Source organism: Eleginops maclovinus, chromosome 10 (assembly GCF_036324505.1).
Source record: "Eleginops maclovinus isolate JMC-PN-2008 ecotype Puerto Natales chromosome 10, JC_Emac_rtc_rv5, whole genome shotgun sequence".
Classification (NCBI taxonomy): Eukaryota; Metazoa; Chordata; class Actinopteri; order Perciformes; family Eleginopidae; genus Eleginops; species Eleginops maclovinus.
The window spans coordinates 9,149,937-9,163,728 of record NC_086358.1 but is presented as its reverse complement, the minus strand read 5'-3'; the positions used below and the strand labels follow the sequence as shown (position 1 = coordinate 9,163,728).

Here is a 13,792-nt window from a genome sequence, read left to right as displayed (position 1 = left end):
GAGTAATTCACAAGCTTATTGTAACATCATGCGATAACATTTTAATAATACAGACAGGTTAGTGCCATTTAACACAGAAGGCAAGTGTGCATAAAGTGTGTATAAAAAAACAGGCTGCGTAATTTGAACACCTTCATAAATGCAGTAACAAATCAAATGAAACAAACAACATAGAAAGATTAAAGGCTAAGCACACAGAATAATCCTAATCGTATTAATTATGCTGCAAATTGAAGAAGAGCGAAAGCGTGCTAGAATCGTTGAATGGATTTGTGATTAGCAATCTATTTTTCTTATACCTATTATAACGTTTTAGTATTTTATAGCTATGCAAATGTGAGGTCTTATTTCAAAGTGTAAAACATTTGTTGAACTAACAAGGCTTAATTATAATTAGGATGATTTGCTACAGTTAAGATGGCAGGCTGCAGAACATTTTGTTCGTAGGCAACATTGTGAAAAGTATTTTTAATTAGTTATCTAAAAAGGCACAATTTCACCACTAGATGTCCCTCGCAGAATGAGTGAACACTGTATCAATTCATGTTAAATTAAGGGAAACATTACCTTTTTTCATATTTTAGACAACCGCTTGTGAAGGTTAATTAACTCACCATATCATTTTGTAACTAGATAGATAAAGTTTACAAATCAGGCAAACACCAGGCTTGTGGGTAGAGAAACGAAAGAAAGAACACATTGAACATAAAGAGAAGTTACACACTTGAATGTATACAAAAGGATCAATGTCACATAGTCAAAGAAGCAGACTCCAGTTCCCACTCCAACTCCACATCAGATCTTACTTCATACTATGAGAAGGAAACCTGGCCAAACCTAACAATACTTGTTCAAGTGGCTAAAGGAAAAAAAGGTCCCAGATGTAAATAACATAAAGCATTATCTGTGAAACTTGCTTCCAAATGTGTTTTTCGAAGCAGAAGAGGGAGTTTTGAGAACGTTTGGCCACAGAGTGAGACAGAGAGCCGGACTGAGGGTGGAGAGAGGAATGTGAGCAGCTGCTCCGGTGGGGATGGGAGGAAAACTCTTTCTCTTGTGCTTCGGTAGCGTCTTCTACGTCACAGCATTGTATTACACCCACAGCTGGACAAAACATCTGAATTACTGAGCCCACTATTTGAGGTTATGCATTCAAGGAAACAGACATGCAAGCATTAAAATATATTACTGAGAAGAAAGAAGCTTAATAATCCACTACTACACCGCAGGAGTTTAACTAATATGTATAGAGCACTGAAAAACAAAATGCATAAAAGCAAAGCATTCTCTCAGTTTTCTATCCCAACTTTTTTGTAAACTCTGAACTATTTTTTCTTCAAACAGGCAATGTAGGATTTCAGTAAGCAGCTCAAATCAATCAAGGTGGAAAACCTTCCTTAACGTGGCTCTGCCAGACACTTTAAACTCAAGTTCAGCACAACATTGTTGGAAGAAAACCCAGGGGCAACGAGTGCCAAGGCAAGGAAGTCCCGCTAATTGTTATTCACAGTTGGCTTGACGGCAGTGGCAAAAGCTGGCTTTATATTTGGCACAAATATGCGAGACACACATAACAATTTCAACTACAATACATTACTGACCTATTGTTTAAGACCCTCCATCAACAAGAAATTTGAGTGCATCATAGCCATCTTTTACTAACAAATCTCACACTAAATATAACTGATAATACGGTTGGGTTGGTTACCAGGATTCAATGAATTACAAGAACTGATATTCTGATTTCATATAAAATGGCATTGGCAGATTTAAAATACGATGCAGATTAAAGGCAGAATCAGGGCCGGTATGCATGTCGTCCTTTAATGATATATCCTAAATTGGTACAAGTGTAAAGATGCTATTCTCCCTACTGTTTTTATCTTCTTCTTTATCTCTCTTATTTTTATGTAGAATATGAAATAGCTGTAGTGGGTCTTTTTTCCATGGGTAAGCTCTACTCTTGCATGCTGCAGTGTAGTGAAGCAGAGTTAATGTTGGCTCCAATGCATGACTGGTAATCTGATTCCTGACTGGGAACCCAATGTGACGCAATTTCTTCAGCTCTTGATACAGAGCTGAGTTTTATTTATTTTATTGGACCATTTTTTCAGGACCAATTCTGAGATGTTTCATACATACAGGCCCTGGTTTGTTTAGGTTTGCTAAGCTGTTGTCATTGTGCAGCCACACCCTTTTCATGTTAGCAGAATACATTTTTCCTCATGTGATGTAAACCCATACTTTTTTTCACAATTTTCCCAACATAGATACTACACTATTGACATATTGCACAACAAAATCTTCATAAACATTTGAACATACTGACAAGAAATCCAAGAACTCATGGCATCCTGCTTTTTCTTCTCTTTTTGACAAGTGAACAATAGGGATCGCATTCAGGAAGGGCTCGAAAATATAATTCAAATAGACACTCTTACTCAATCCTCGGCTTTAACTTCCTCTGTGGTCTCTTCCTTCTTCTCGATGATGGCAGCTTCAGTTTTTTCCACATTTTCTACCGGCTCAGGGCTGGACTTTGGCACCTCTTCCTCCTTCTTTGCTTCAGGAAGAAGGATGACTTTCCCGATGTTTTGGCGGTCGTGCATGCGCTTCATGGCATTAGTAGCCTGAGAGGACAGAGGAGCAGAACGGATGTGCAAAAAAAGATTTTCACGTTCGACTTTAGTAATGTTATTATCGGGGAAACCATTTTTATTGCCTCATTGTAGGTCATTTTTACCGTCTTGCTTTTTCAACACGTTAATGTATTGCTTGGTTAATAAAGCCTGATTTAAGATAATCTACTAAAGATAATATTACCTCTACCGGTTTTGCAGTGACTCCCTAAGCACACGATCATAATGGCTCAGTTCTAATGAGGATGAATGAACACATGGTCCATCTATGATATGTATCTCCGCCTTAAAGTAATTTACCCTCCTTATTATTTCCTGCCTCTGCTTTTGTCTGCTCCTCCTCACAAAAGCCACACTCCTGTCCTATCCTTGAATCCAACTTGAAACACAGAAAAATCCTTGTAAATAGCGGATGCCGAGGCAACAATTTACACCATCACCTAGCAACAGCTCTTAAGGACCGACTCATCTCATGGGGGGGGGTTTGAGGTAATCTCGCCTGCATCACATGATTGATGGAAAAGAGGAAAACACAAGAAGGGTGTGACGCAGAAGAAGAGCTCCTCCTGTGTGAAGTACAAACATCTCATACATGTGAATACTTTAACTGTGCAGAGGAAAAAAAGGGCTTCTTGAGTGGATGTGTTCGACGTGTTGTTATAAAAACGTATTTGCTTTCTCCTCAAGGGGTTCCTAGAAATTGAACAAGGGTTTTCCACAAGTGTCCACTTATTTTAATAGAAGTGTGCAGCAAATCAGCACGATAACAACCATTTAGTTATTTATTTTCATTGTTTCCCTATTTGTAACGCTGCACAGATCTTCCACTTTTCAAATCTGATGTACTGCAAATAATTCTTCACCTTGATTTTTCATATCGTTTTTGAAGTTCCTTTTTTTTAATGAATATTTCTTGTATTTTTATTTTAGTATTATAGTTTTTATAATAGTTTATACTTGCTCTATTTTACAGTTGTATTCCCTAATCTTCATATCTTACACTGCAATATTATCATTTGTTTTATTTAAATTTGTACCTGTCTTACTGAGCTTGTTTGATTTTGTGTTCTCTCGAAGAAGAAGAAGAGGAAGAAGAAGAAAAAGAAGTCATTTTTATAATTTGTGTCTTTTTGGCACTTTGTATATGTAATGATTTTTCAAGAGCCCTTGAGTTTGCCTTGTTGTTGAACTCTCCTTTATAAAAAAAACTTGCCTTGCCTTATTGTGTTTATGTTTGCCTCATTATACACCAGCTCCAATTCCTTGTCTATGTAAACCTGCTGAGCAATAAACTGGATCACTATTATCCTTTGATTCACACCTTAAAATTAGTCACTGTCAGATTTTACATTTCAAACATGATCAAACTGACCTCCTCAAAGTGGTAGCAGGAGTCGATGCGGGGCTTGATCTTGCCCTGGCTGTAGAGCTCCAGCAGCTTGAACATGGTCCGGTGGATCAGCTGCTCATCAGGGATGTATCCCAGGTGGAAGCCGCAGACGCCCTTGTTGGTTTGCATCAGTTTGAGCATGCTGAGAGAGAGCTGGTTGTACCAGGTCTTCGCCATGGCCAACAGGTTCTTCTTCTGGCCTGTCACACAATTGGCCGCGCCTGGATGAAAACAAACAATAAAGCAAAGTAAATTATAAATAACAGAGGGATACATTTCTATCTATTTATAGCAACAGCTTGGAAGGTAAGACGCCATGAGAAGTAAAACTAAACCTCCTGCATTCAAAATGTCCCCTGACAAACTATACTTGGGATTATCAAATGTAAAAGTACTCATAATGCAGAAAAAAGTTCCAGAAATATGTGCTATTACAGTAGATTATTACTAAACATGCTGTTGTAGGTTGACGAGCCAAGTATAATTCAGTGGATACCGTTTTGTAGTTGAACCTACAAAATGCATTATATTTTAAACACTGATGACACAGAAAAACATTAAAATAACTTATAATAAGAACAGTGTTTTCCTAGACTACATTGTAGTGGAATAAACATTAGCATGAAATGGAAATATTTAAGTTCCTCAAATAACATACAGTGTTTCAGTAATTGAACCATTGAGTCATTTTCCATCTCTGTTAGGCCCCACTCCACTTCCTATATTTTTGATAAAATAATGCAAAACAGCATTATTACCCAAAAATAAAGCAAAAATTGAAATAAATTAAGCGGAACTTGACAAATGCATTAAGACAAGTTTGTTCTGTTGTCAGAGGTCTTACCAAAGACTATAATCATGCCCAAAGGCTTCAACAAACTGAAGCCTTTCTGGGTATCTGATCCACCGAGGGGGTCGAGGACAATGTCCACTCCTGCAGAGACACAATAAGAAAGGTAAAAGGAGGCATAATGTTTCTATAGCCACATGTGACCATCTTTGTTTTTTAAATGAAGATATTTCCAGGCAGGGTAATGGAAGGTAAGGATGTGTGTTTAAGTCAGTGAGATGCACGAGCAGTTGTGTGTTCTCTCACCCTTGGGGCTGATTTTGCGGATTTCATCCACGTAGTCTTTGGTGCGGTAGTCGATGGGGTGAGTTACGCCGCCTTGGGAAATGATCTCATGCTTGGAGGCTGAGGCCGTGCCGAAAACCGTCACATCTGGCACAGTCTGACAGAGCTGTGTTACAGCAACACCGACACCACCTATAGATTTGCAGACAGCCGCACCAACAGAGGTGAGAACAGCGGCTGCAGGCACTTCACTTCACATTAAATTACAAACTGTGCGATCCCATCTCAGTGATTTTATCTTCAAAACAATGGGACTGCAGTGACTTCTCCCACTCAGAATAACTCGCAAGGATCTGTTTTATGGCTCACTGATTCAAAACTTGTGCTGTGCAGCCAGACATTGTTCAAAACCACAGAAATGTATTTGAAAGTGGAGTGGACAGCATGAAATTCCCAAAGACATTCGATATGTCAAGCGGAACAATGGAAAAATATGAATAAAAGACATTAAGAATACGATTTTTTCCACCTATGACATACTTAATAGCGTCTAACCAGTATGAACAAATGAATAAAATTGAGGTATAATGACGATATCATTGAATTTCTTTCATTCAAAGAGACTTGAGATTGTTCTCAGCTAAGGTTCAGTCGTCATCGTTTCTGCTGGTATAAATCGGCTTGGTTTGAAATGATCTCATAAACAATGTCTTTTTATGGTTTTAATATAATGTCATAAGTGGATTTGACTCAAAGATGAAAAAACAACTGACATGACAAAATGAATTGAGGAACCAGATTTTATGGGGATAAACAGAACATGTAGCTTTAGAAGTGGTGGGGATATGGTCGTTTTGTAGCGTTACACTCCGCTCTATGGTGGTTTGTTACATGATTTCTTGATGGCTGAAATGGTTTAGGACCAAACAGCTGGAACAGCGGGCAATGATTTATGTACGTTTTTTTTTCCATTATAATGCCTGCCTGGTTGTGCAGGCTCACCAGTAATCCTTTGTGACCTCCCCTTCACCCTGTCCTCGTGTGGCTGATTCATACAGGTCAGCTGAAAAGATGCCCACATAATAAACACTGAGACGCAGCGTTTGAGAGAGAAGAGCACCGGACCGTGATGGTGGATGCTGACATTACCGACCGGTATACTTAGAATCAAGAGTGGTTGATAAACACTGAGCCATCTGAGTTACAGCCGCATTACCTTCCTTCAAACATACAATAAATAACTTCAAACAAACAAAAGCTTAAGATGACAAAATGACATGAAAGCATTCTTCAACCCACGTCTTTCTGATGTCTTAATACATTATGCTCACCAGTTATAGTGACTACAGAGCAATCCTTTAACTGGAAATAATTATCTCCAACTTCTATCCTAAATCCTATTCTAAAAATACTACCCTTAAACAACTAAAGTGCTATGTCCTCTTGAAGATGTTTTACTGCCCGTCTGAAAGGTTTTCTGGCCTTGCCCTCAAGAGAGGAGCATCTGAGGGTGTGTCTCAACTGCACATGCTAATATATTATATATCACATGTAAAATACACACTGGTCCATTTTATGATCCACCTTGACTTTATTCAGATTATCTGCTACAATATGAATCAGTGAAATGAGGAAACACTGTTTTGAAAGTGAATAAAATGTTGGTTCAAGTAGTCTTTTTTTAGGAATTTAAACAGCACATGGTTGTGGAGTTTCCCCAGTTTTCAAATAATTGAAGTCCAATTCATTCATATTTTTCTGAGGCTCAAGGTCCATATCAATGCTTCCATCCTCCTGTGAATACCACCAGCACCCCGGTTATTGAAACACACACGGGCCCGAGCAGAGAATGACACGCATTTGCTTGTGGCTTGTTTAAAGGTCAGTTGTTGCCAAAGCAACCACGCCTGATAATGATCCTGTGTTCCATTTTACACACACACACACACACACACACACACACACACACACACACACACACACACACACACACACACACACACACACACACACACACACACACACACACACACACACACACACACACACACACACACACACACACACACACACACACACACACACACACACACACACACACACACACACACACACACACACACACACACACACACACACACACACACACACACACACACACACACACACACACACACACACACACACACACACACACACACACACACACACACACACACACACACACACACACCTTTGATGATCATCTATCAGCACAGATATGTGGCTGCATTCTGGGAAGTGATTAGTGACCTCAGTGAATAAGCAGTGATCCTTTTCACAGGTTTCCCAGGAGACTCTGGAGGTGTTTGTTACAAATCACAATATGATAAGGGAGCGACCATCTGTCCAAGTGCAACACAACCGACACCACACATTTAGTTGGACGAGATAACAAATTTGTAAAATCTCAATTATTGTAAAAGGATTCTGTATAATGTTCATTTGAATTTCAATTGAATTCAAGGTTGTGGGTATAAAATGTAAGATACATTAAGAATTGGCAATCAAAAACCCAGTGTTACATACGCATTTTGCAGTTCAAATTAACAATAAACAAACAAACAAATAGCAACTGTTGACATTCAGGTAGCTGTAACAAACTGTTATTTTGGGTGATCTTTTGCTTTTTTTTTTGGGATAAACAACTTTACTGATAAGAATTGTCATCCAAATGGCACAAATTCTACAGCCTGTAGAATAAAAAATATTCAAGACCTAGCAGAAGAGTTTATAATTTATTGGATGTTGTCATCACTGACCGTAGGTACTTCATTACTATGTCGCTGATCAGTATTTCAGACCCCTGATATTATTTGGACTACGGTACATTTTTGGAAGTTACGCAGCTTTCACTCACTGCATCAGGTCTCAGTATTCCCTGTGTGTATTTTACCTGCAGCCATGTGGACGAGGACACTCTTGCCTGGCTTCAGGTTGGCCGACTCGAAAAGCATCAGGTAGGCGGTGAGGTAGTTGATGGGCAGAGCAGCACCCTCCTCAAAGCTCATCTGCTCGGGCATGGGGAAGGTACTGTCAGCGGGCACGACGACCACTTCCTGGTACATGCCGCTGCGGATCAACACGATGACCCGATCCCCCACCTGAGGAAGGGGAGAGGAAGGGAAGGGGGGGGGGGTGTGGAGGGGGAGATGTCTGTGGTTAAGGTTTGGTCAGATTTATATGTAACTGAATAAAGTCATTTTTTAATCTTATTTAAATATTCTATAACTTCAAAATCAAACATTGAAAACATTTTCCCTTAGAATAAAACATTAGCACCTTGATTTTTGTGTCTCCATCTCATTATTTCTCATCATTGTATCATTTTCAATGCATTGAGCAATGTGTGTACTGTATTCGGACACGGTTTTCACAAATGAATAAAATCCTTTATAAAAATGTTTTCATGATAAAGAAAAAAATTGCCATATCCTAAAATTCAAACTGTATTTCCCATTCATTTCCCTTAATTCCTGCTCATTTTCCCAGAAGGTTTGCCTCGACCTGTCAGGGAATTTTGCAACCCTAGTCCAGACACTTCAAGGCATTTTGTGGAAGAACATAAGCCAATTTAAAGTTCTCTTGTCATCACGACTTTGCTCTTGTTAACAGGGATGTGAAATGGCAAATTGAGGTCAGGCAATCAGGAAATTGTCAGATGTATCTCTGTTTCAGACTGACATGAGGGCAAGTCATTGCACTGCTGCTGTGCTGTGTCAACATACTCATCCTCACAAAGGAATGATCTCCTTGTGATCACACTGTGATATTGGCAAGTAACATTCCTTTCAGAGTTTAACGGTTCATTAGGAATACATTTGAACTTCCGGGTTTATGGCCAATGACTGTTTTTTTATTTTATTGATTCATCGGCCAAATCTTTTTTTATAACCAATTTTTAGATTGGCCAATAAAATATCAAAAAATACTTTTGTTCCAAAAGCCCAAGGTGGCAGCGTCCAATTTTTTGAAACCAAATTCGATGAACTGACATGACATAACAATAGCACCAAGTTCTCACATTTGATAAGCATGAACCTGCTTTTGTTTTGCATTTTTGCTTCAAAAACGATATATAAAAAATGTGTTCCAGCTCAGATTTGAAAAATGTTGAGTCTTTTATGCTTCTTTTTCTCTACATCAGTCGTTTTTTTGAAGACGGAAGTCCAGAAATGTAGTCTTAAAACCCCACAACCATGTTAACCCTTTTTTTTTTTTTTTCAAACAAGAAAACATAAAAGCTGCTCCATGAACCTAAACTGCTTCTGTGCCAACAAGGACAAAAAAGTGTCTTTATGGGAAATGTTGTTCCTGCTCTGTGTTTCTGGTTTCTTCCACAGGGCCGTGCCAACATAGAAGAAACCTGCCAAAAAGTGAAGGGCTCAGGAAAGAAGTCTGATTGTGAACGCTGAACTGCTTCCCGTTAAAAAAGTCTCGAGCGCTCTGAGCCACACCCACTTCCTGTTGTGTCAACCCATCACAATAGACAGATGACACAGGGCCACAAACATTTACACACACATGCACAGACAATAAAAACACTCACACACTTTACATATGTCTGTTGCAGTGAGATAACTATGAGCTCTAGTCTCCAGCTTTTACTTCCACATCAGATGACTCAGATGCTCCTTTTAGAGGTTGATAACATTTCTCAATATCTGGTCTTATGAAACACTTTCAAACACACTGTGTCACCTCAGAAAACGCATGATCGTCAATTTAAAACGGCTGAGCTCAGTTCCTGGAGCACTGGCATGACACTAAGTAACTAAAGTAAAGTTCAAATTAGGACACTGAAGTTTACCAGCTGAGTAAGTAGATGTAATACTGCTGTACAAATCAATGCATGATATATAAACCGTGAGACATGTCAGATCGTGCTGCAGCATCTTCAACAAGAGGCGTTTGTGTTTTACATTAGGCAAAAATGTCTCATTCAAAAAACATTACATGTAAAATATTTAAGACACTTGCTGTAAATTGACCAAATATTGTTCAATGTATTAAGCCGAACACCGAAGCCTTTATCCTGTCGTCACGCAACATTAAGTATTTGCAGAACAGACGGTTTATTTCTTTCATAAATTGCCTTTTGGAAGAATTTAACACAGAAACTACTGCTCAATCTTCCAAAATATCAATCACTTTATGATAATCATTGACTTTCTGTTCTTTTTTTATATAATAACATTTGCGAGGAGGCTATGCTGCATTTGGAAACTGGAAAGACGAGCTGTATTGGGATCCCACATCACACATCTGCAATCCATGCGTTTCATGAAGCAGCCACGCCCCTCCTGTCCTCACGAAAACAGCATCAGCCTCTCGTCGTAAACACTTCCCTTAAAGTGACTGCGTGCTGCTCTGCCTCCCTAATGTATCCTACTGCAGCCACACACTGATTTATACACTTAAATAACCGACAATATTGACTCGAAACCTAAATTACTTTCAATCTTTTTTTTCAGGGCTTCTAAATAGCTAATTCTTGCTAGGTTTCTTACATTTACACCATTTCCTGCAACACTGCATGTGCTCATGTGTGGGGACTGCTGTGCCAATAAAGAGCTATGGGGAACATAGCATTCCCCCTATAGCATCCTTGCTCTTCAGACGAAAGATGTAGGAAGGAATGGGAGGTAGGCGGCAGGGGAAATTCCATACTGACACAGAGGGACACGGAGGAGCTTCAGTAATACAAAACACACACGTTTAACTCAAAAGACGCCTTGAAAAGAAGTGTGGGAGAAGACTGACCTCAAAGCATCTCATTTTACTATAAAGATTGAAATGTAAGTTAGGGGATTTTTTAAAACTACAGCTCAATAAGATTACGCCGTCTTGTGTTGACACTTAATATGGTCAAGTTAACACTCAGGATGGTAACAAATGAGAACAGCAAACAGCAGAAAAACACCCTTTTTAAAAGAAGTGACAACAACTAACTAGTATTTGTCATGTAAATGGTTGAGCCTTTGAGGTTACTGTATCTGGAACCAATACAGTAGAGGAATAACGTGGGATTTGGATGCACAATGATTAACTGTGTGAAGCTCCCTTAATGTTTCACTTGTCTCCAACAATATTGGCAAGAACAGCAGATCATGGTTCAACGCATTCAGATCGTAAACACTTCCTCGGTTTATGGAAGGACAGCGTTCTTAAAATGTTTGTTTGAAAAGAAAATAGGGGACAAAAAAACCTCAGAGCTCTTGAGTTCTGCACGGCAGTCATCTGTTGCTGAGATATATAAAAAAGACTCCTTATGAACCCAATGACACAGCTTAAAAGTCCTGTTTCTCATTCAAATACAAGTGTTTTCCATTTCCATATGCATTACTCTATGCACGCAGAACATAAGCAACTCAAAATGTTGCTTTAACTCTTTGGACCAGTGCAAGAAAATACATCTGCAAATAAAACTGAGTTTATTGCAAAAGCTGTGACATGAAGTCAAGGTTTCTTGCAATGACTCACACTTCATATGTTGTTGTTAAAAATATCCTCAGAACACAAATAAGCACTGGCCTTGGATGCTCTGAGAGCATCAGCTCTGCAGAGTCAGGTGCCTGTATGCATCAAATAGTCCAGTCTTGTTTAATGGATTTCAAAGGAAGCTCGGAAACAGAGCATATAAATACTTTGAACCCTTTTTATCAGACTTGATATTAAGACTCCATAAAACTTGACCTTTGGATTATGCTCTTTTAAGGCCTATGTTATAGGTCTCAAATATATTTAAAAAAAACATGTCTCTGACGTGTTTTGCTCAAAATACCAAACAGATCATGCATTTTAGCATGTCCGCTTTCCCTCTGTTTCAGCCCCGTTTTTCAAAGTGCTGATTCTGTGTCTGTCGCTTTAAATCTGAGCTAAAGCTGGCCACGCCCCTTTGGAGCGTCACGATCTCTCGGTCTGAAGAGAGAAGTTTCTAACGGAAATACTCAGCTAAACGCTGCCGTGATTAAGCGCCATACGATGTTCCAAACCACATCAAGCATTATTTTCTGAAACACTTCTCCGTGTTTACTACTAGAACACTGACATTAGATGTATTATACGACAACTCTGAGTCCCTCCAGCAGACATCCTGCTGAATACACAGACACAGAACTGCAGGAGGGGATTCAGCTCGCGGCTGTATATTGCTGACGACAGGTTGGGACGTGTCACGTGAGGGGCACGTTGCCAAGGAGTTCAACGTTAAGCCAGCCCACATTTCCAATATGACGTCATATCGGCAGCAAATTGGGATCAGCTCGTTTGTGCCCCCGTTTTAGGAGTTGTGGGTAAGGAGGAGAATAGAGAGGGTTGTTTTTGCTGACACTTTGTGATTCTCCTTACACACCCGGGACACATTTGTGTATAAAAGACAGCAAAAAGTGCATTTTGCATAATAGGGGACCTTTAACGAAATCCCTTGTGGGGTTTATAAGACTGTCATTTTTCTGCCATGACTTTTAATAGATTTTTCTTTAGCAGTTTTCTACCATGATGATGCAGACCGTTTTTTGAATTCTCCATTAAAGGACAAGTGGAAACTAAAGAGAAAACAAATCTGGTTTAGTGTTTGGAAAATATTACTAGCATGTTTTTTTGGCAGTAGTGACAATCCGTGTGCCACTGACAACCAATGGGTGCAGGTTTAAACTTTAAACAGAAATACTTCTTTGAATTAGTGCATGTGGGAGGGTGTAATTCATGGATGTGTCATTTTTTTGAAAATTAAAGGGAACATATTTTGCAAATTAAGTTGCAGCCCTAATAACTATAATTGTAGGGACACATTAGTAGTCAGCGACTCAGAAAGAAAGAAAATGTCCATTCCAAATGCTTGTATCTGAATTATTTGTTAATTATTAAAAGTGTTAAAAGCGTTAATTTTTCCCTCTGACACTATAAAGATATAAGAGTAACCAAGGACGCCAACAGTTTACAAGGTTTGTTGAAATCTGTAGAAAAGATGGGAAGAGGGAACTTGAGAGAAAACAAATCTTGTTTGGAAAAATATTACAAGCATGTTTCTTGCAGTAGTGACAATAGGCGCGGGTTTTCACAGAAACACATCAACTTCATTGCATTAGTGCATGTGAGTGGGGGTGAGTCATGTTTGTGTAGGTGTGATCTTCAGGCCTTTACTCACCTTCCTGTCTTTCACATCCTCCCCGACTGCCTCGATGACCCCGGAGCCCTCCATACCCAGGGTGACAGGCGGGGGGGGCAGCAGCTCGTACAGCCCCTGTTTGCCCAACAGCTCTGCGAAGTTCAGCCCGCACGCCTTGACACGCACGATGACTTCTCCCGCGGCTAGCTGCGGCTGCTTCTGCTGCTTCACCTGCAGCTTCACTTTATCATAGCCCCCGTAGCCCGTGAGGACCAGAGCCCGGATGGAGAGAGGCTTCTCCTCGGCCGCCTCAGGGCTGCTGCTCCCAGACTCCTGCGGTGCCTCTAAAGCCGCCGGTGGAGGCTCCTCGTCGGGCTGTTTCTCCTGCTCAGGCTGCGGCTGCGGAGTTGGAGCGTCTTCGCCAGACATGATAGCCTCTTGTGATGAGCGCGACTTAAGGTTTCAGTCCCGATCAATAGTTCAGCTTGTTTGGGCGTTTCTTTAAAGAAGATTAGCACTCAATGAAAATTAACAGTTCC

General features: G+C 39.8%; 1 protein-coding gene across 1 annotated transcript in view; it reads right to left on the bottom strand.

Moving 5' to 3' along the window:
* Positions 1–15: 15 nt before the first annotated feature.
* The window catches only part of LOC134870536 (synaptic vesicle membrane protein VAT-1 homolog), a 13,907-nt gene continuing 130 nt past the window's right edge, over positions 16–13,792 (bottom strand). The window contains exons 1-6 of the mRNA XM_063892730.1: positions 13,293–13,792; positions 8,040–8,247; positions 5,126–5,296; positions 4,874–4,963; positions 4,012–4,250; positions 16–2,630 (exon numbers count right to left, since the gene is read on the bottom strand). The exon at positions 13,293–13,792 is cut by the window's right edge and continues 130 nt beyond it. Of these exons, the coding sequence (XP_063748800.1) occupies positions 2,442–2,630; positions 4,012–4,250; positions 4,874–4,963; positions 5,126–5,296; positions 8,040–8,247; positions 13,293–13,682 (1,287 nt within the window). The 5' untranslated portion in view covers positions 13,683–13,792 and the 3' untranslated portion in view covers positions 16–2,441. The remainder of the gene's footprint in view (positions 2,631–4,011; positions 4,251–4,873; positions 4,964–5,125; positions 5,297–8,039; positions 8,248–13,292) is intronic.